Source organism: Macaca fascicularis, chromosome 4, assembly GCF_037993035.2.
Source record: "Macaca fascicularis isolate 582-1 chromosome 4, T2T-MFA8v1.1".
NCBI lineage: Eukaryota > Metazoa > Chordata > Mammalia > Primates > Cercopithecidae > Macaca > Macaca fascicularis.
Genome location: NC_088378.1, coordinates 101,563,086 through 101,585,423, shown reverse-complemented (window position 1 = coordinate 101,585,423; position 22,338 = coordinate 101,563,086). Strand labels below are relative to the sequence as shown.

The following is a 22,338-nucleotide window of genomic DNA, read 5'->3' as shown; positions in this document are numbered from 1 at the left end:
TTCTTTAAGTAGAGATGGGGTTTCACCACGTTGGCCAGCATGGTCTCCATCTCCTGACCTCGTGATCCATCTGCTTCAGCCTCCCAGAGTGCCGGGAATACTGGCGTGAGCCACCGCGCCCAGCCCGAATCTATTCTTATTTTCAGCCCTTAGTTTTTATAGACAAACAGAAGGTGACATTGTATCAGATTGCCAGATCACAAAGATCTGATAAGGCAACGTGATCAAATTCATTGATCGTAGGTGACCACCTGGCGATAAGGACTACAGGGTCTGAGAAAGGACAAAAGACAACCTTTAGTAGGAGCTCCCAACCCAGAACCACAGGAAATCAAAAAGCCCGCACGAACTAGGAAAGAAAACACACAACCGGGCATCCGTGCGATCACCTATCTCCCTCGCCGGGAAAGTAACTCCAAACCGCCAATCACCGGCGACGCTGGACGTAGACGTCTTACGCAGTGACATTAAAGCAAGATGGCCGCGCCCTGCAGATTTTCTCTTGTTGCGTAAGGTTTTTTGATCGTCACTCGTGTCAGCTTCAAAGTCAGATAGATTTTCTCCCAGCATGTTCTACTTACGAGGCTGTGGCCGTTGGGTCGCGGCTTCCTTCACCAAGCAGCAGTTTCCATTGGTACGGTTGAGCAGTGACAGCGCGGCGCCCCGGACTCCGCATTTCGACGTGATAGTCATTGGTGGAGGACATGCCGGGACTGAGGCAGCCACCGCCGCAGCTCGGTGCGGCTCTCGGACTCTGCTCCTCACTCACCGCGTGGACACGATCGGTGAGGAGCGCGGGTGCTGTGGATCCTGGCGTGGGACGCAGGCTGCTTCCTTCCCGCCTCCTTGGGTCTGAAGTGGGGGACCCTCCCTTAAAGCTAGTGAGAATTCTACCTTCTGTGGTTTCAGCCTCGGTCAGTGTCTCGCAAGGATCAGGCAGGCCAGGCCACAACTCTGGATTAGTCTATTCTGCGAACCATAGATTATGCTGCTGCTGACAGTAGTCCCTTGTGGGAGGTTGGGGTTCGGGGTCCGTGCCTTGGGAAAGTGAGAAACTTCAAGAATACTCGCTGGTAGCTTCTTGGTTCATTGCTGCGTTTACCTTTTACTATGTTACTCCAGATAAAGGGTGAATTAACATTATTAACAATCGTTTATGGCCAGGCGCAGTGGCTCACTTCTTTAATCCCAGCACTTTGGGAGGCTGAGACGGGTGGATCACCTGAAGTCATGAGTTCGAGACCAGCCTGGCCAGCATGATGAAACCCCATCTCTACTAAAAAAAAAAAAAAATACAAAAAAATTAGCTGGGTGTGGTAGCGGGCTCCTCTAATGCCAGCTACTTGGGAGGCTGAGGCAGGAAATCACCTGAACCCGGGAGGTGGAGGTTGCCGTGAGCCAAGATCGCGCCACTGCACTCTAGCCTGGTCAACAACAGCAAAACTCTATCTCAAAAACAACAACAACAACAAAACAACAACAAAAAAACCCACTTAAATGTATAATGAGAAAAGTATAATCTTTTAGGAAATCATATAGCCTCCTCTCCCCCACCCACAAAACCGCAGTTAATAGTATAAATTTCTTCACAGTTATGAGCTGAACTGTCATTTTAAAGAAGGATTTCAGGAATAAATACGTGATTTATTCACAACTTTTACAAAACAATATTCTAGTTACTGCTTGCTCCTAAGCAAAAGGCAGGAGGAAAGACAGAGACATATATAATTTACAAGTTGATGTTTTAGCTAGTATCTATCATGATGCTACAGAATGGTCATCCAACAATTACCCATTAGAGCAAAAAAAGTACTGTCCAGTACTAAGCACAAAATCCAGGGACAACAACCCAGAAGGAATATAGGATGCAAAAGGTAGCATGGTGCCGGGCGCGGTGGCTCATGCCTGTAATCCCAGCACTTTGGGAGGCCGAGGCGGGCGGATCACAAGGTCAGGAGATCTAGACCATCCTGGCTCTACAGGATACAAAGAAGAAAAAAAAATTAGCCAGGCGTAGTGGTGGGTGCCTGTAATCCCAGCTACTCGGGAGGCTGAGGCAGGAGAATGGCATGAACCCGCGAGGTGGAACTTGCAGTGAGCTGAGATGGAACTACTACACTGGAGCCTGGGCAACAATGCGAGATTGTCTCAAAAAAAAAAAAAAAAAAAAAGTAGCATGGTTCTTCAAAAGGGCGTCACAAAATCTTGACAGAAACATAAAGATCAGGCTGGGCAGGGTGCTGTGCACCTGCAATCCCAGCTACTGTTTAGGCAGAGGCAGGAAAAGTTCTTTTTTTTTTTTTTTTTTTTTTTTTGAGACAGAGTCTCGCTGTGTCGCCCAGGCTGGAGTGCAGTGGCCGGATCTCAGCTCACTGCAAGCTCTGCTTCCCGGGTTTTTACGCCATTCTCCTGCCTCAGCCTCCCGAGTAGCCGGGACTACAGGCGCCCACCACCTCGCCCGGCTAGTTTTTTGTATTTTTTAGTAGAGACGGAGTTTCACCGTGTTAGCCAGGATGGTCTCGAACTCCTGACCTCGTGATCCGCCCGTCTCGGCCTCCCAAAGTGCTGGGATTACAGGCTTGAGCCACCGCGCCCGGCCTAGGAAAAGTTCTTGAGTCCAGAAAGTGAAGCCTGTAATGTGCAATGATCGTGCCTGAGTAGTCACTGCACTCCAGCCTGGGCAACATAGTCGTCTGTAAATGATTTTTTAAAAATAAAAACACAAGAACCGCTTAATAAACGATTTATTATTATTACATTATTATTTAATATAATTATATAATTATTGTTTATATTTTTAAACAATATAAACCTATTGTTTATATTTTTAAAAAATAAAGATCTAGTGCTTGCTTTGGCAACACATAAAGTTGGAATGATATAGAGATTAACATAGCCCCTGCACAAGGATGATGCACAAATTTGTGAAGCGTTCTATATTTTAAAAAATAATAAAATAAAGACCTAGGCCGGGGTGATTACTCACGCTTGTAATCCCAGCATTTGAGGAGCCCAGGAGTCTTCTATTTTAAAGGAAGGAGGAGGAAAATAATCTACCACAGCTGTCATTCCTGTTTTTACAGTAGAGAGACTAAGGTATGTTAGGTAACTTGCCATGATCACAGAGCTCATAAGTGGTAGGTCTAGAAATTGAGCCAGATCTCTTTCACACTCCTCATAATGACACTTCATGCTCATCATCACAGTGCTATCCAGTCTCCCTGTGAAGACCATTAAAACTTTTGGAGGTCTTGGCTGGGCGCCGCGGCTCATGCCTGTAATCCCAGCAGTTTGAGAGGCCAAGGCGAGCAGATCACCTGAGGTCAGGAGTTTGAGACCAGCCTGACCAACATGGAGAAACCCTGTCTCTATGAAAAATACAAAATTAGCCAGGCGTGGTGGCATGTGCCTGTAATCCCAGCTACTCGGGAGGCTGAGGTAGGAGAATCACTTGAACCCGGGAGGTGGAGGTTGCAGTGAGCTGAGATCATGCCATTGCACTCCAGCCTGGGTGCCAAGAGCGAAACTGTGTCTCAAAAAAAATAATAATATTAACTTTTGGAGGTCTTGATTCTTGATGTGATGGCAGTGGATGTGTGGATGTTGACACAACTTGCCCATCCCTTCACCTCCCAAAACTTTTGAGGTAACCACATGGGTTTAGACCTCCAAGTAAGACTGGGTAAATGTAAGGGAAAGGTATAAAATATGGTCTTCACTCTCAAGAAATTTGTAATTTAATTATATTTAATTCTGCACAGTAAGTGCAAAAAGAAAGTATCAGATGGCATTTATGGAAGACATAATTGGTTGTAGCTCAACCAGTGCCCAAGGGGCTTCTTCTTTTTTTTTTTTCTTTTCTTTTTTTTTTTTTTTTGAGACAGAGTCTCACTCTGTCACCTAGACTAGAGTGTGATGGTGCCACCTTGGCTCACTGCAACCTCTGCCTCCCAGGTTCAAGTGATTCTTTTGTCTCAGCTTCCCAAGTAGCTGGGTTTACAGGCGCAAAGTGCTACGCCTGGCTAAATTTTTGTATTTTAGTAGAGATGGGGTTTCACTGTGTTGCCCAGGGTGGTCTCAAACTCCTGAGCTCCAGCAATCCACACTCCTTGGCCTCCCAGAGTGCTAGGATTACAGGTGTGAGCCACCACACCCGACTCTGTTTTTTATTATTTCTTTATTTATTTTTGTCCTTATTTATGTTGAAGGACTAGGGACTTCTTACAAGTGTGCTTGATTTGGTAGATTCCTCTGGTGCTGTATCAAAAAAGAACAAAAAATTAAAAAACCAAGTGTACTTGATTTAGAAAGGTTTCATGGGGTAAGGAACTTGTTGCATAATTTGAAAGGAAAAGGCAACCTAGTGAAACAGTAAAAATATGCATCAAGGAAGAGATTCAAAAGAAAGTTCAGGCCGGGCGCAGTTGCTCAGCCCTGTAATCCCAGCACTTTGGGAGGCTGAGGTGGGCAGATCACTTGAGGTGGGCAGATCACCTGAGGTCAGGAGTTTGAGACCAGCCTGGTCAACATGGTGAAACCTGTCTCTACCAAAAATACAAAAATTAGCCGGGCATGGTGCCGGACACCTGTAATCCCAGCTACTCAGGAGGCTGAGGCAGGAGAATTGCTTGAACCCGGGAGGCAGAGGTTGCAGTGAGCCGGGACTGCACCACTGCACTCCAGCCTGGGTAACAGAATGATACTCCATCTTAAAAAAAAAACAAAAGGAAGTTCAGAAAGTGGTTTGTCATCCAGATTGCCCTGGACACTTCTGCATCCCATTGGGTCTTTGGGATTTTCTTTGTAGTATATCTTTCACGTTTTCTGTTTTTTATCGTATGAGATGATTATAGTCACCTGTATAAATATTTTCTTATTAAGTAGTCACTATGTACAAAGTGCTCATATATTTATTTTGTTTATTCTCTTTAGGTCAGATGTCATGTAATCCTTCCTTTGGTGGCATCGGAAAGGGACATTTAATGAGGGAAGTAGATGCCTTGGATGGCCTGTGTTCTCGCATCTGTGACCAGTCTGGTGTACATTATAAAGTTTTAAACCGGCGTAAGGGACCGGCTGTGTGGGGTCTGAGAGCTCAGATTGATAGGAAACTCTATAAACAGAACATGCAGGTAAGAATAGGGCATGAGCACAGGAAAGATTATAGTGATTGTTTAATTACCATGTTTCAACTGATATTTTCTTTTGACAGAAAGAAATCTTGAATACACCACTGCTTACTGTTCAGGAGGGAGCTGTAGAAGATCTTATTCTTACAGAACCAGAGCCTGAACACACTGGGAAATGCCGTGTCAGTGGGGTTGTTTTGGGTACGTATTGGTTATAGATGGTGTGTGATAACAGCATATCATATTCCATGTGATAAATTTATTTTAGAGCTAAGTATGGAGATATGTTGCTTATTCAAGGAACTTGTTGCATTTTCTCTACCTGGATGAGGAAAACTGTATAAATAAATACGTTTCTCTTTTCACCTTGACATTTATGATGCTCAAATTCTAGGCTCATCAGTAAGTACCATGTTCCATCTTAGTGTAGAACTTTATAATCTGCATATTTATGTCTCCCTCTCTCCCCATCTATTGTAATTTCTGTTTTTTCTGGTTCTGACTTTAATTTTTTCAAAAATTAATATTTTAACAGCTTATATATATTTTTATGTAAAACAGTTATATATTTTTTATCAAATCATGCATATAATTTTTTCTTAAAATATTTAAAGGGTGTGGGCATGGTGGCTTATGCCTGTAATCCTAGCACTTTGGGAGGCTGAGGTAGGTGGATTGTTTGAGCCCAGGAGTTTGAGACCAGCCTTAGCAAGATGGCAAAACCCCCATATCTACAAAAAAATACAAAAATTAGCCGGTGTTGTAGCAGGTGCCTGTAGTCGCAGCTACTCAAGTAGCTGAAGTGGGAGGATTGCTTGAGCCCAGGAGGTTGAGACTTCAGTGAGCTGTGATTGTGCTGCTGCACTCCAGCCTGGGCAACAGAGTGAGACCCTGTGTCAAAAAAATAAATAAAAAATAAGTCTGGGTGTAGTGGCTCATTCCTGTAATCCCAACACTTTGGGAGGCTGAGGCGGGCAGATCGCCTAAGGTTGGGAGTTCAAGACTAGCGTGAACAACATGGAGAAACATGTCTCTACTAAAACTACAAAATTAGCCAGGTGTGGTAGCACATGCCTGAAATCTCAGCTACTCAGGAGGCTGAGGCCAGAGAATCGCGTGAACCCAGGAGGCGGAGGTTGCGGTGAGCTGAGATCATACCATTGCTCTCCAGCCTGGGCAACAAGAGCGAAACTCTGTCTCAAAATAAATAAATAAATAAATAAATAGATAAGAAATTTTGAAATTTATGTGGGAAAACAACCATCTACTTCACCGGAGACAGACACTTCAACTTTTTTAGTTGTCACTTATATATACTTCCATATGTCTAAAAAGCAGGCTTATGCTTTTACTTCCTAATTTACAGTTCTAGACTTTATATATTAACTTTTTTTTTTTTGAGACGGAGTCTCACTGTGCTGGGCTGGAATGCAGTGGTGCGATATTGGCTCACTGCAACCTCCGCCTCACGGGTTCAAACGATTCTGCCTCAGCCTCCTGAGTAGCTGGGACTATAGGCATGTACCACCATGCCCAGCTAATTTTTGTATTTTTAGTAGAGATGGGGTTTCACCACGTTGGCCAGAATAGTCTCGATCTCCTGACCTCGTGATCCAGCCACCTTGCCCTCCCAAAGTGCTGGGATTACAGCCGTGAGCCACCGCACCCAGCCATCTATTAACATTTTTTGAGACGGAATCTGGCTCTGTCGCCCAGGCTGGAGTGCAGTGGTACCATCTCAGCTCACTGCAACGTTCCCCTCCCAGGTTCAAGCGATTCTCCTGCCTCAACCTCCCAAGTAGCTGGGATTACAGGCGCCTGCCACCATGCCCGCCTAATTTTTTGTATTTTCAGTAGAGACAGGGTTTCACCATATTGGTCAGGCTGGTCTTGAACTCCTGAACTCAAACGATCTGCCCGCCTCAGTGTCCGAAAGTGCTGGGATCATAGGCGTGAGCCACTGTGCCCAGCCTATTAACTTATTATTATGGTAATTCTCTTTAATATCCAACTTTCCTTCCCTTTCTCCTTCTAATATAATTATACCATAATTTTTGGTTGATAGTATTTACATTGTTGACTAAGTATTGTTTACTGCACAGAAGTGTATTATGTTTGTCCCTTTCATATACTTGGTTTTGCCTTGAGTTAATAATTGTTGTATTTTATTTATTTATTTATTTACTTATTTATTGAGACAGTCTTACTCTGTCACCCAGGCTGGAGTGCAGTGGTACAATCTTGGCTCACTGCAACCTCCATCTCCTGGGTTCAAGCAATTCTCCTGCCTCAGCCTCCCAAGTAGATGGGATTACAGACACCAGCAACCATGCCCAGCTAATTTTTGTGTTTTTAGTGGAGACAAGGTTTCACCATATTGGCCAGTCTGGTCTCGAACTCCTGACCTCAAGTGATCCGTCTACCTCCACCTCCCAAAGTGGTGGTATTATAGATGTGAGCCACCACGCCTGGCCTTCTCGATTTTTTACTTCTGTTTATGTGTTTGGGCTGCTCTCTTTCATGTACACAACTTCCTTTAAATATCTAGTGAACTTTGGTTTTCTGTTTACTTTTTTGCGTTTTTGGTTTTGGAGACAGGGTCTTACTCTGTCACCCCGGTTGGAGTGCAGTGGCACTATGATGGCTCACTGCAGCCTCCACCTTCCAGAGGTGATCCTCCCACTTTAATCTCCCAAGTAGCTGGGACTATACATGTACACCACCACACCCAGCTTATTTTTAATTTTTTTGGAGATGTGGGATCTCCCTATGTTGCCTCCCTATGTTGCCTAGGCTGGTCTTGAACTCCTAGGCTCAAGTGTCCTCCCACCTCAATCACCCAAAGTATTGGGATTATAGGCATGAGCCACCATGCCCAGCCTGTTATATTTTTAAATGAACCACTAGGCCGGGCACGGGGGCTCACGCCTGTAATCCCAGCACTTTGGGAGGTCGAGGTGGGCGGATCACCTGAGGTCAGGAGTTCGAGACTAGCCTGGCCAACGTGATGAACCTGTCTCTACTAAAAATACAAAATTAGCTGGGTGTGGTGGCATGCACCTGTAATTCCAGCTACTCAAGAGGCAGGCTGAGGCAGGAGAATCACTTGAACCCAGGAGGCGGAGGTTGCAGTGAGCCAAGATAGTGCCACTGCACTCCAGCCTGGGCAACAAGAGTGAGACTCCGTCTCTAAATAAATAAATAAGGCACTAAAACACTGACTGGAGGATTTATGTGTGCACAATTTTATTGCCTGGCTAATTCTGGAGGTGATTAAAACTTGAACTGCCGGGCGCAGTGGCTCGTGCCTGTAATCCTAGCACTTTAGGAGGCTGAGGTGGGTGGATCACCTGAGGTTGGGAGTTTGAGACCAGCCTGACCAACATGGAGAAACCCTGTCTCTATAAAAATACAAAATTACTCAGGTGTGGTGGCGCATGCCTGTAATCCCAGCCACTCGGGAGGCTGAGGCAGGAGAACCACTTGAACCCTGGAGGTGCAGGTTGTAGTAACCCGTGATAGTGCCACTGCACTCCAGCCTGGGCAACAAGAGCGAAACTCCGTCTCAAAAAAAAAAAAAAGAAAAGACTTGAACCAGCCTTTTGGACTGGTGAATTCTCAAATATCAATGTCTGTTAGTTCTCAGAAGAATCAATTTTCCACCTAAGAGAATAATACGGCTGCCCACTAGCATTTTGGGAACAAAATGGTAAGAGAGGCTGTGCCAGGGAGTGTCATCTTTTATTTTATTTTATTTTTATTTATTTTAATTTTTTTTTTTTTTTTTTTTTTGAGACGGAGTCTCGCTCTGCCGCCCAGGCTGGAGTGCAGTGGCCGGATCTCAGCTCACTGCAGGCTCCGCCTCCCGGGTTCACGCAATTCTCCTGCCTCAGCCTCCCCAGTAGCTGGGACTACAGGCGCCCGCCACCTCGCCCGGCTAGTTTTTTTTGTATTTTTTAGTAGAGACGGGGTTTCACCGTGTCAGCCAGGATGGTCTCGATCTCCTGACCTCGTGATCCGCCCGTCTCGGCCTCCCAAAGTGCTGGGATTACAGGCTTGAGCCACCGCGCCCGGCTATTTTAATTTTTAATTTATTTTTGAGACAGAGTCTTGCTGTGTAGCCCAGGCTGGAGTGCAGTGGTGCGATCTCAGCTTACTGCAACCTCTGTCCCCTGGGTTCAAGCGATTCTCCTGCCTCAGCCTCTCGAGTAGCTGGGACTACAGGCGCGTGCCACCATGCCTGGCTAATTTTTTGTATTTTTAGTAGAGACAGGGTTTCACCGCGTTAGCCAGGATGGTCTCCATCTCCTGACCTCGTGGTATGCCCACCTCGGCCTCCCAAAGTGCTGGGATTGCAAGCATGAGCTACCATGCCCAGCCTGGGAGTGTCATCTTTTAAAATACATATCTTAATTCCCATTTTCATTTTTATTATAGATTAATTAATTTTCTTGATTGGGAAATACATACTTAGGGCAAACAACTTAAAAGCTACAAAAAGCATATAGAGTGAAAAGATAGTCTGTCTTAGCTGGGCGTTGTAGCTCACACCTGTAATCCCAGCACTTTGGGAGGCTGAGGCAGGTGGATCATCTGAGGTTGGGAGTTTGAGACTAGTCTGGCCAACATGGTGAAACTTGTCTCTACTAAAAATACAAAAATGAGCCAGCCATGATGGCTCACACCTGTAGTCCCAGCTACTCAGGAGGCTGAGGCAGGAGAATCACTGGAACCTGGAAGGTGGATGTTGCAATGAGCTGAGATCTCACTACTACATTCCAGCCTGGGTGAGAGCAAGAGTCTATCTCAAAAGGAAAAAAAGATGGTCTGTCTCCTTCACTTTGTCCCCTCAACCAGCCAGTTTTCTTTCTCAGGAGCATTGCTTTGTTAATCTCTTGTGTAGTCTTTCTACCTAGGCATATGTACATGTCTTCATGCATATGTATACATATTTTTTATTGTTTTCTCAAATCATAGCATAATATACACAAACACACTGTTCTCTGTACTTTTTTTTTAAAAAAACCTTAATCTTTGTTTGCTTTGCTTTTGGAGACCATGCTTTTTATTTTATTTTTTAAGTTTGTGGGTTTGTTCTGATGGTTACCTTAAAAGCTATGATTTTATATATAATATAATATGCTCACTGACTTCCCTCAAGTAACAATTACTAATTTTGCTTTCATTTCTTTTTCTCCTCCCACTTTCTTTATTTTCCAGATTTAATGGTTATATTGTTTTTATTAGTATTTAAGTTTATACCCTTAAATTGTTTATTTATTTATTTTTGAGACAAGTTCTTGCCCTATTGCTTAGGCTGGAGTGCAGTGGCATGATCACGGCTCACCGTAGCCTCGACCACCTGGGCCCAAGTGATCGTCCTGCCTCAGCCTCCTGTGCAGCTGGGACCACAAGCATGTGTCACCACCTCTGGCTGATTTATTATTATTACTATTATTTTGTAGAGATGGGAGTCTCACTATGTTGCCAGGACTGGTGTTGAACCCCTGGGCTGAAGTGATCTTCCTGCCCCAGTCTCTCAAAATGTTGGTGCTATAGTCATGAGCCACTGCGCCTGGCCAATTTAATTTAATATCTTTAAATGCTATTTTGTGACCCTGTCCATATTTTGTAGGCCCAACAGTAACAATTTTTTGAGGTAAAATATACAAACCATAAAATGTACCGTTTTAACCATTTTTAAGTGTACAATTCAGTACTATTAAGTACATTGACAGTATTGTGCACTGATCTCCACCAGTTGTCTCTTGAACTTTTTCATCATCCCAAATTAAAATTCTGTACCCATTAAACAAAAAGTCCCCATTACCTGAAGAATAAACCTCCATTTTACTGTAAGGTAGAGCTATCTGAGAACAAAACCTTAATGTGCAAATGTCAGCTGTTTATTTTATTTTCTGACTCAAGTTTCGTTTCTACATTCCTCGTCAGTTCTTATTCTCAGTTCTCCAATTTCTGAGCCTTTGCAGGGCAAATTTGTTCATCTCATTGATATCTTCTCTTCAGATATTAATACTTAAGTTATAGCTGTCTCCTCTCTGCTAGGTGAGTTACCATTCTTTTAACCATTTTCTATCTTTCAAAAATATATTGAAATTTCTCGTGTTCTGACTGGTTCTTTTTCATTACTTGTCCTTTTGGTTTTATACCTTTTTTATTCCCCTATTGGATTTTCTTTGAGTTTTAGAAGGGAGAAAAAATGTGAGGTTATATGCCATATTTACCTGAAGGCTAAAATTAATTAATTTTTTAAATTAATTGAGACTTTTTAGTGTTGATAGGATTTTAGGTACATGTGAATTGGTGATAACACATTGTATTCTCTCTCCTACATTGCTTAGATTGAGATTGATACATGTAGCCTTCTGACTCATTTAAAATGCTTTGTCTGGGGTATGGGAAATGGGAAGATACTGCTCACAGTTTACACATTTTCAGCTGTAAGTGTTGAATAAGTTCTAGCAATCTAGTGAGCAGTATGGTAACTGTAGTTAATAATAATGTATGATATACTTGAAATTTGCTAAGGGAGCAAATCGTGAGTGTTCTCACCACACAAACAAAATGTGTAACTATGTGAGCTGATGGTTATATTAATTAGCTTGATTATGGGTATCATCACAGAAGGTATACTTGTATCAGAACACCATGTTGCATGCTCTAAATATATGCAGTTTTTTTATGTGTCTGTTATATGTCGATATGGCTTGAAAAAACAAAAATATTAAATATGATTCTCAAGTTTCTAAAGACTGATAGTTTTTCTGTAGTTCTAATAAAAAAATAATCACATTCCATTTTTATCCATGGTAACAATTGAAAAATGACTTTAGGCCGGGTGCGGTGGCTCACGCCTGTAATCCCAGCACTTTGGGAGGCTGAGGTGGGTGGATCACCTGAGGTCGGGAGTTCAAGACCAGCCTGACCAACATGGAGAAACCCCATCTCTACTAAAAATACAAAACTAGCTGAGCGTGGTGGCACGTGCCTGTAATCTCAGCTACTTGGGAGGCTGAGGCAGGAGAACACAGGAGGCGGAGGTTTCAGTGAGCCGAGATTGCACCCCTGCACTCCAGCCTGGCGATAGAGCAAGTCTTCGTCTCAGATAGATAGATAGATAGATAGATAGCACCCATCAACTCGTCATTTACATCAGGTATAACTGACGAGTTGATGGGTGCTGACGAGTTGATGGGTGCAGCACGCCAACATGGCACAGGTATACATATGTAACAAACCTGCATGTTATCCACATGTACCCTAGAACTTAAAGTATAATAATAAAAAAAAAGATAGATATACAGATAGATAGATAGATAGATAATGACTTTATTCTTTTTTCTTGTTATTTAGTGGATGGAAGCACAGTATATGCAGAGAGTGTGATTCTGACTACTGGGACATTTCTGAGAGGCATGATTGTAATTGGATTGGAGATGCATCCAGCAGGACGTTTAGGGGATCAGCCTTCTATAGGATTGGCTCAGACGCTGGAGAAGTTAGGGTTTGTGGTGGGAAGGTTGAAGACTGGGACTCCACCCCGAATTGCCAAAGACTCCATTAATTTCAGTATTCTAAACAAGCAGACACCGGACAATCCATCCGTACCATTCAGCTTTACCAATGAGACAGTATGGATTAAGGTAAGATACTTTATGAAAACCTGGCTTACAGCTGATATTGGCTATTCACAGCAGGAAGTATTGTAACTTTTTTTTTTTTTTTTTTTTTGGCAGTAGTTCACTTTATAGCACTATTGCTTATAGTGCAAAAAAGTGATTTTTTTTTTTTTTTTTTTTGAGATAGGGTCTCACCTTGTCACCCAGGCTGGAGTGCAGTGGTACAATTATGGGTCACTACAGCCTTGACCTCCTGGGATCAAGTGATCCTCCCACCTCAACCCCCTCGAGTAACTGAGACCATAGGCGTGAGCCATTGTGCCTGGCTAATTTTTAAAATTTTTTTGAGAAATGGGGTCTCACTATGTTGCCCAGGCTGGTCTTGTACTCCTGGGCTCAAAGGGTCTACCCACCTTGGCCTCCCAAAGTGCTAGGATTACAGGTGTAAACCACCGAACCCAGCCAAATAAGCAATCCTTTTTTTTTTTTTTGAGATGGAGACTTGCTCTGTCACCTAGACTGGAGAGCAGTGGCATGATCTCAGCTCACTGCAACATCTGCCTCCTGGGTTCAAGCAATTCTTCTGCCTCAGCCTCCCGAGTATACAGGTGTGCGCCACCATGCCCAGCTAATTTTTATATTTTTAGTAGAGATGGGGTTTCACCATATTGGCCAGGCTGGTCTCAAACTCCTGACCTCGTGATCCACCCATTTAAGCCTCTCAAAGTGCTGGGATTATAGGCATGAGCCACTGCGCTCAGCCTAAAGAAGTAATCTATCTAAAAGGGATTGGCTAACTTGGCTAATTGGGTATTTCCCCATAAATCGTAAATTCTTTTTTTTTTTTTGAGACCGTCTCACTCTGTCACCCTGCTGGAATGCAGTGGCGAAATCTTGACTCACTGCAATCTCCGCATCCTGGGTTCAAGCGATTCTCCCACCTCAGCCTCCCTAGTAGCTGCGATTGCAGGCACCTGCCATCATGCCCAGCTAATTTTTATAGTTTTGTAGAGACGGGGTTTCACCATGTTGGCCAGACTGGTTTTGAACTCCTGACCTCAGGTGATCCGCCTGCCTCAACCTCCCAAAGTGCTGGTGCTAAGATTGCAGGTATGAGCCACTGTGCCCGACTTTTTTTTTTTCTTTTTTTTGAGACAGAGTTTTGCCATTGTTGCCCAGGCTGGAGTGCAATGGTGCGATCTCGACTTGCTGCAACCTCCGCCTCCCAGGTTCAAGCAATTCTCTTGCCTCAGCCTCTTGAGTAGCTGGGATTACAGGCTCCTGCCACCACACTGGCTAATTTTTGTATTTTTAATAGAGACGGGGTTTTGCCAGACCAGCCAGACTGGTCTTGAACTCATGACCTCAGGTGATCCAGGTGATCCGCCCTCCTCAGCCTCCCAAAGTGCTAGCATTACAGGCGTGAGCCACAGTGCCTGGCAAATCTTAAATTTCATTACTTTTATAACCTTATATATTTTGTAAATTAAGCTTTTATTCAAAAAAAATTTTTTTTCATTTATTATTATTTTTAATAGAGACAGGGTCTCGCCATATTATCCAGGCTGGTCTCGTACTTTTGGGCTTAAGCCATCCACCTACCTTAGCCTCTCAAAGTGCTGGGATTATAGGCATGAGCCACCGTGCCTGATCAAATAAGCATTTTTTGTTTTGTTTTGTTTTTTTGAGATGGAGATTCAGTCTTGTTGCCCAGGCTGTGGTACAATAGGGCGATCTCAGCTCACTGCAGCCTCTGCCCCTTGGGTTCAAGTGATGCTCCTGCCTCAGCCTTCCTAGTAGCTGGGATTACAGGTGCCCACCGCCATGCCCGGCTAATTTGTTTTTATATTTTTAGTAGAGACAGGGTTTCACCATGTTGATCAGGCTGGTCTTGAACTCTTTTTTTTCCGAGACGGCATTTCACTCTTGTTGTCCAGGATGGAGTGCAACAGCGCGATCTCGGCTCACTGCAACGTCCACCTCCCAGGGTCAAGCGATTCTCCCTCCTCAGCTTCTTGAGTAGCTGGGATTACAGGTATGCGCCACCACATCTGGCTAATTTTGTATTTTTAGTAGAGATGGGTTTTCTCCATGTTGGTCAGGCTGGTCACGAACTCCCGACCTCAGGTGATCTGCCCGCCTCAGCCTCCCAAAGTGTTGGCATTATAGGCGTGAGCCACTGCACCCGACTGGTCTCAAACTCTTGACCTGAGGTGATCCACCTTCAGCCTGCCAAAATGCTGGGATTACAGGCGTAAGCCACCATGCCCAGCCTAAATTAAGCTTTTTGAAACAATATCAGGTGGTGCTGCTGGAAAGGCAGCTGCCCCCTTGCCCGTCATGCAGCGCATTTTTGTGGAGAACCTGACACTGAACCATTCCTATATGACCTGCTTCTGGGGTGGGGTTTCAGACACAGCAGAGCAACTACCTCACTGCAATCTATTGAAAGTTAACCCTCAGCTGCGCGCGGTGGCTCTGCGTGTGGTGACTCATGCCTGTAATCCCAGCACTTTGGGAGGCTGAGGCAGGTGGATCACCCGAGGTCAGGAGTTTGAGACCAGCTTGACCAACATGGTGAAACCCTGTCTCTACCAAAAATACAGTAATTAGCCAGGCGTAGTGGTGCCTGCCTGTGATCCCAGCTGCTCGGGAGACTGAGGCAGAAGAATTACTTGAACCCGGGACACGGAGGTTGCAGTGAGCTGAGATCACGCTACTGCACTCCAGCCTGGGCAACAAAGTGAGACTCCATCTAAAAAAAAAAAAAAAAAAAAATTAAACTACTGGTTAAATTTAGAGGTTTGCTTAAATTTTAACTTCATCTTTTGGGATGTTTATTTTTGGCAAGAATACTTCATAAGTAATACTAGGCATTATGCACAAGTTTAGTGTCTGTTAAAATCAGTACATATCATATGGAATTTATTTGGATAAGAGAGAAACTAGTAGAGAAGCAAATCAGTATTGCGTCTGGTTACTGTTTTTCAGCCAGAAGATCAGCTGCCATGTTACTTGACTTACACCAACCCTAGAGTGGATGAGATTGTCCTTAATAACCTTCACCTTAATAGTCATGTTAAGGAAACAACAAGAGGACCTCGGTAAGGACAAAATGTCAGTGCTCAATTACTTCAAGAAATGATGTCAATCCTCTTTTGTTCATTTCAAGTTTATTTAAATGTTCTGTTCTAGATACTGTCCCTCCATTGAATCAAAAGTTTTGCGTTTTCCAAACCGTCTACATCAGGTTTGGTTGGAACCTGAAGGAATGGATTCTGACCTTATCTACCCACAGGGGTTATCTATGACGCTACCCACTGAATTACAAGAGAAAATGATCACATGCATCAGAGGCTTGGAGAAAGCTAAAGTGATTCAGCCAGGTAAAGAGGATCACAGCTGCCCTTCAGTATAAAGTCGGCATTGTTTTAATGGTCAGTAAGGGGGCCTTAGCTACAGTCATTGTTGCTCAGAGCCTCAGAAGATGAAGCCCAACACCTGTATGTTTTAAATAGGCTGGTTTTTGTTTGTTTGTTTGTTTTGAGATGGAGTTTTGCTCTTGTTGCCCAGGATGGAGTGCAATGGCACGATCTCGCCTCACCACAACCTCTCCCTCCCAGTTCAAGTGATTCTCCTGCCTCAGCCCCCTGAGTAGCTGGGATTATAGGCATGTATCACCATGCCTGACTAATTTTGTATTTTTAGTAGAGACAGAGTTTCTCCATGTTGGTCAGGCTGGTCTCGAACTCCCGACTTCAGGTGATCCACCCACCTCAGCCTCCCAAAGTGCTGGGATTACAGGTGTGAGCCACTGCTCCCGACCTAAATAGTCTGTTTTTAAAGGGCATTTAAGGGTAATGCTTGCATGTCTACCTTGAGCAAATCCAGCTCTGTATTTACTTATTTAATGTCTTTATTCTTTGTCAGGCTACGGTGTTCAGTATGATTACTTAGATCCCCGTCAGATCACTCCTTCCCTGGAGACTCACTTGGTTCAACGACTCTTCTTTGCTGGACAGATCAATGGCACCACTGGTTATGAAGAAGCTGCAGCTCAAGTAAGAAGTTGTTAAAATGTTAATGTAAACTGAAAGGGACAATTTTTTTTTTTTTTTTTTTTTTGAGACAGAGTCTTGCTCTGTCGCCCAGGCTGGAGTGCAGTGGTACAGTCTTGGCTCACTGCAACCTCCGCCTCCTGCATTCACGCCATTCTCCTGCCTCAGCCTCCCGAGTATCTGGGACTATAGGCGCTTGCCACTACGCCCGGCTAATTTTTTGTATTCTTTAGTAGAGATAGGGTTTCACTGTGTTAGCCAGGATGGTCTCAATCTCCTGACCTCATAATCCGCCCACCTCGGCCTCCTAAAGTGCTGGGATTATAGGCGTGAGCCACCACGCCTGGCCGAAAGGGACTATTTAACTGGCATTTCTCCTTTTAATGTCTGTTGTGTTAACTATATAGATCTTAGATACAACTCATACTAATAGAAGACAATTTCTGTTTGGGGGTGTTTGGAGATGGCTTTTGTAGATAATAGGATCTTTTTTGTTTTTGTTTTTGTTTTTGAGACAGAGTCTTGCCCTGTTGCCAGGCTGGAGTGCAGTGATATGATCTCCCAGGTTCAAGCGATCCTCCTGCCTCAGCCCTCCTGAGTAGCTGGGACTGCAGGCATGCACCACAACACCCAGCTAGTTTTTGCATTTTTAGTGGAGATATGGTTTCACTGTGTTGGCCAGGCTGGTCTCAAACTCCTGACCTCAGGTGATCCACCTGCCTTGGCCTCCCAAAGTTCTGGGATTACAGGTGTGAACCACCTGGCCCAGCCAATAATAGGATTATTAAAACACTATGGCTTTATTACTCTTTTCTGAGCTCCTGTGTGATATCGTATTTTGATTAGATGTTTGCTTCTGAAGTTTAAAATTTATTTTAATATACTTCATTAGGAATTATTATATTATTATTCCTTGGAAGTCAGAAATTATTTTATTTTTATTTGCAGTGGGAAAAGGCTAGAGAAATGTCACAGGTGGGTTTTATTTTTTTTATTTTTTATTTTTTTGAGACGGAGTCTCGCTCTGTCGCCTAGGCTGGAGTGCAGTGGCGCGATCTCGGCTCACTGCAAGCTCCGCCTCCTGGGTTCCCGCCATTCTCCTGCCTCAGCCTCCTGAGTAGCTGGGACTACAGGCGCCCGCCACCGCGCCCGGCTAATTTTTTGTATTTTTAGTAGAGACGGGGTTTCACCGTGGTCTCGATCTCCTGACCTTGTGATCCGCCCGCCTCGGCCTCCCAAAGTGCTGGGATTACAGGCGTGAGCCACCGCGCCCGGCACAGGTGGGTTTTAAAAAAAGAGATTAACCGGCTGGGCATGGTGGCGTACACCTGTAATCCCAGCACTCTGGGAGGCTGAGGAGAGAGAATTGCTTGAGCCAGGAGTTAGAGACCAGCCTGAGCAATGTAGTGAGACCCCATCTCTACAAAAATATGTAAAAATTAGCCAGGTGTGATGGCATGTGCCTATAGTCCCAGCTACTTGGGAGGATGAGGTGGGAGGATTGCTTAAACTCAGGAAGTCGAGCCTGCAGTGAGCCAAGATTATGCCACTACACTCCAGCCTAGGTGACAGAGGAAGACCCTGTCTCTGGATTAAAAAAAGATTAGTCCGCGCAGAGGCTTATCAGGGAGATTAGATAGATATCTCTGAAAACAATGAATCATAGCATTCTAAAGTGATATATTGCCCATATTCTATTTCTGAATATGGATCATATTTTCTACCTCTATTATATCCTTTAGGGGCAATACTTGCTTTCTTTGTGTCCCATGCCATTGTTTCCGGGTAGTGTTCTGAAAGGGATAACCCTTTGTTCAGTTCATAATGGCCTTTTAAACATTATAGTGCTCTCGTAGGGTGTGATAGCTGGAATCAATGCCAGTCTTCGGGTCAGTCGCAAGCCTCCCTTTGTGGTTAGCCGAACAGAAGGTTACATAGGAGTCTTGATTGATGACCTCACCACTCTGGGCACCAGCGAACCATACCGCATGTTTACCAGCCGAGTAGAGTTCCGTTTGTCACTGCGCCCTGATAATGCTGACATCCGGCTCACGCTTCGAGGTAATTCTTTCCTGAGTCCTGCAATCCAGCCAGGCATGGTGGCTCACACCTATAGTCTAAGCAATTTGGGAGACCAATGCAAGAGGATCACTTGAGGCCAGGAGTTTAAGACCAGCCTGGGCAACATAGTGAGACCCTGTCTCTACGAAAAAATTTGCTTTAAAAACTACACGTCTCATTATATTCTCTTTCTCCCCTCCCTAGGGTATAAAGACGCTGGCTGTGTGTCCCAACAACGATATGAAAGAGCTTGTTGGATGAAGTCTTCTTTAGAAGAAGGCATTTCTGTGTTGAAATCTATTGAGTTTTCGAGCTCTAAATGGAAGAATTTAATCCCAGAGGTTTCTATAAGTACTAGTAGAAGTCTGCCTGTCAGGTATGCATTTTTAGTATAGACTTTTCTCACTTTTTATAGAAAAATAAGATCATTTCAGAGAGACATTACCTATGTGTTCCTACCTACACATTTCAAATGGATGTAGCTTGTTTTTGGCTTCTTTTCAAAATCCTTTAGCTGTAATTCATCTGTTTTCTAAGTACTAAAAAATATATGGCTGGATACAGTGGCTCACACCTATAATCTCAGCATTTTGGGAGGCCAAGGCAGTCGGATCACTTGAGGTCAGGAGTTCGAGACCCGCCTGGCCAACATGACGAAATCCCATCTCTGCTAAAAATACAAACATTAGCTGGGCGTGGTAGCACATGCCTGTAATCCCAGCTACTTGGGAGGTTGAGGCAGGAGAATCACTTGAACCTAGGAGGCAGAGGTTGTAGTAAGCCAAGATGGCGCCTCTGCACTCCAGCCTGGGTGACAGGGTGAGACCCTATCTCAAAGAAAAGAAAAAAATCACATATATACAGAATCATATATATATATATTCTAAATTATTATTTTTATTTTTTATATGATTTCTCTGTGGCTCCCATTGAGTTCTTTTGGCTTTCATAAGATTTAGAAGGCTCAAACCAAGAAAAATAGTTATCTGCTTTCTTTTCTAGGTTTGGAGCAATATGGAATGATCTCATCTTGTCCATGAGCTATAGCAAGGAAACTCCTTTGTTTTTAGTTAGTTTTTTTTTTTTTTTTTTGAAACAGAGTTTCACTCTCATTGCCCAGGCTGGAGTGCAATGGTGCAATCTCAGCTCACCGCAACCTCCCAGCTTCTGGATTCAAGCGATTCTCCTGCCTCGGCCTCCCAAAGTGCTGGGATTATAGGCGTGAGCCACCATGTCTGGCGGAAACTCCTTTGATAAATAAAGCAGTGTTATAAATTCTGTGGACTGACTTGAAGAGTCCCTTGCTACATCTTAGGGTTTTTTGTCCTTTTCTGTCCATCATTCTAGTTATATGGCCTCTGAGTCTAAAAGACATTAATATAGAACATTTTTGCTCCAGAGATATATATATTCCTAAGGATCTTACATAATTCGAAATCTATATATTTTACCCTTGATTTTTCCTATTTGAAAAAATTTAAACTAATTAGAATGAGAGAAGATCCCCAGAAGGCATAAATCTGCAATCATTGTAGCTTAGAAGTACATTATGCACATTATGGTGGCATTGATCATGGAGCTGTGTCTCCAGTATATTTTCCCCCTTTTTAAATCCCCATTTTCCTTATTATTATTGTTTTTTTTTTGACTTAAAGATATAACATTTTGGCCGGGCGCGGTGGCTCAAGCCTGTAATCCCAGCACTTTGGGAGGCCGAGACAGGTGGATCACGAAGTCAGGAGATCGAGACCATCCTGGCTAACACGGTGAAACCCCGTCTCTACTAAAAAATACAAAAAACTGGCCGGGCGCGGTGGCTCAAGCCTGTAATCCCAGCACTTTGGGAGGCCGAGACGGGTGGATCACGAGGTCAGGAGATCGAGACCATCCTGGCTAACACAGTGAAACCCCGTCTCTACTAAAAAATACAAAAAAACTAGCCGGGTGAGGTGGCGGGCGCCTGTAGTCCCAGCTACTCCGGAGGCTGAGGCAGGAGAATGGCCTGAACCCGGGAGGCGGAGCTTGCAGTGAGCTGAGATCCGGCCACTGCACTCCAGCAAGGGGGACAGAGTGAGACTCCGTCTCAAAAAAAAATACAAAAAACTAGCTGGGCGAGGTGGCGGGCGCCTGTAGTTCCAGCTACTCGGGAGGCTGAGGCAGGAGAATGGCGTGAACCCGGGAGGTGGAGCTTGCAGTGAGCTGAGATCCGGCCACTGCACTCCAGCCTGGGCGACAGAGCGAGACTCCGTCTCAAAAAATAAAATAAATAAATGAATAATAAATAAAAAGATATAACATTTTAATTCTGTTCTTCATTATCTCTAATCTTTCCAAGTATTCCTTCCTTAATTGCAATCTGACATATGTCCTTGTTTGGATTTCATTTCGTCAGGGTGTTTTATCTTTTCTAACTTCTGTTCCTGAGTTTTCAGTGTCTTTTTTTTTTTTTTTTTTTTGAGATGGAGTCTCTCTCTGTCACCCAGGCTGGAGTGCAGTGGCACGATCTTGGCTCACTGCAACCTCTGCCTCCCAGGTTCGTGCGATTCTCCTGCCTCAGCCTCCCAAGTAGTTGGGATTACAGGCGCCTGCCACCACATCTGGCTAATTTTTTTTTTTGAGATGGAGTCTTACTCTGTCAGGAGTGCAATGGCATGATTTCGGCTCACCACAACCTCCGCCTCCCGGATTCAAGCAATTCTCCTGCCTCAGCCTCCTGAGTAGCTAGGATTACAGGCGTGCACCACCATACCTGGCTAATTTTTGTATTTTTAGTAGAGACAGGGTTTCACCATGTTGGCCAGGCTGGTCTCAAACTCCTGACCTCAAGCGATCCACCTGCCTTGGCCTCCCAAAGTGCTGGGATTACAGGCATGAGCCACCATGCCTGGCCCAAGTTTTTATTTTCATGAGGGTTTCCCAAAGCACTAGCACCACCAGTGAAACAGATTTTTAATAATAGTAACAGCAGGTTTTGAAGAATTTGCATAATCATCCTCCAAATCAGGGGATCTCATTCATAGAAATGACAGCCTCATTCACAAATAAGGATGGTGGACATCTTTCTCTGTTCAGACTGCTATAACAAAACACCTTAGACTGGATAATTTATAAACAACAGTAATTTGTTGCTGACAGTTTTGGAAACTGTGAAGTCCAAGATCAAGGCACCAGCAGATTAAGTGTCTGGTGAGGGCTTACTGTTTACTTCCAAGATGGTGCCTTCTTGCTGTGTTCTCACATGGCAAAAGGGCAAAAAGCTCCCCATCCCTCTTTTATAGGGGCACTAATCCCACTTATGAGCGCCAGAACCTTCATGCCCTGATCACCTCCTAAGGGCCCCACCTCTAAAAACTATCATATTGAGTATTAAATTCCAACGTATGAATTTAAGTGGGGGATACCACCAACATTCAGACTATAGTAGTGGATATATTTGTTTACCAGCTAACT

General features: G+C 44.1%; 1 protein-coding gene and 1 pseudogene across 8 annotated transcripts in view; both read left to right on the top strand.

Annotated features, from left to right (window-relative positions):
* Window positions 1-451: 451 nt before the first annotated feature.
* Window positions 452-22,338, top strand: part of MTO1 (mitochondrial tRNA translation optimization 1) — a 35,642-nt gene continuing 13,755 nt past the window's right edge. For 3 of the 8 annotated variants that reach the window (XR_012433663.1, XR_012433662.1, XM_045391139.2), the window contains exons 1-9: window positions 452-785; window positions 4,933-5,132; window positions 5,213-5,330; window positions 12,504-12,793; window positions 15,761-15,873; window positions 15,965-16,155; window positions 16,700-16,830; window positions 18,684-18,888; window positions 19,093-19,264. Coding sequence is in view for 1 of the 8 variants with exons in the window: in XM_045391139.2 (XP_045247074.1) it covers window positions 569-785; window positions 4,933-5,132; window positions 5,213-5,330; window positions 12,504-12,793; window positions 15,761-15,873; window positions 15,965-16,155; window positions 16,700-16,830; window positions 18,684-18,888; window positions 19,093-19,264 (1,637 nt within the window). In the remaining 7 variants the exon portion in view is untranslated. Of the gene's footprint in view, window positions 786-4,932; window positions 5,133-5,212; window positions 5,331-12,503; window positions 12,794-15,760; window positions 15,874-15,964; window positions 16,156-16,699; window positions 16,831-18,672; window positions 18,889-19,092; window positions 19,265-22,338 lie in introns of all 8 variants that reach the window. The other 5 variants (XR_012433666.1, XR_012433668.1, XR_012433667.1 and 2 more) reach the window with 2 other exon arrangements.
* On the top strand, window positions 2,848-2,944 carry LOC123573173 (U6 spliceosomal RNA; annotated as a pseudogene).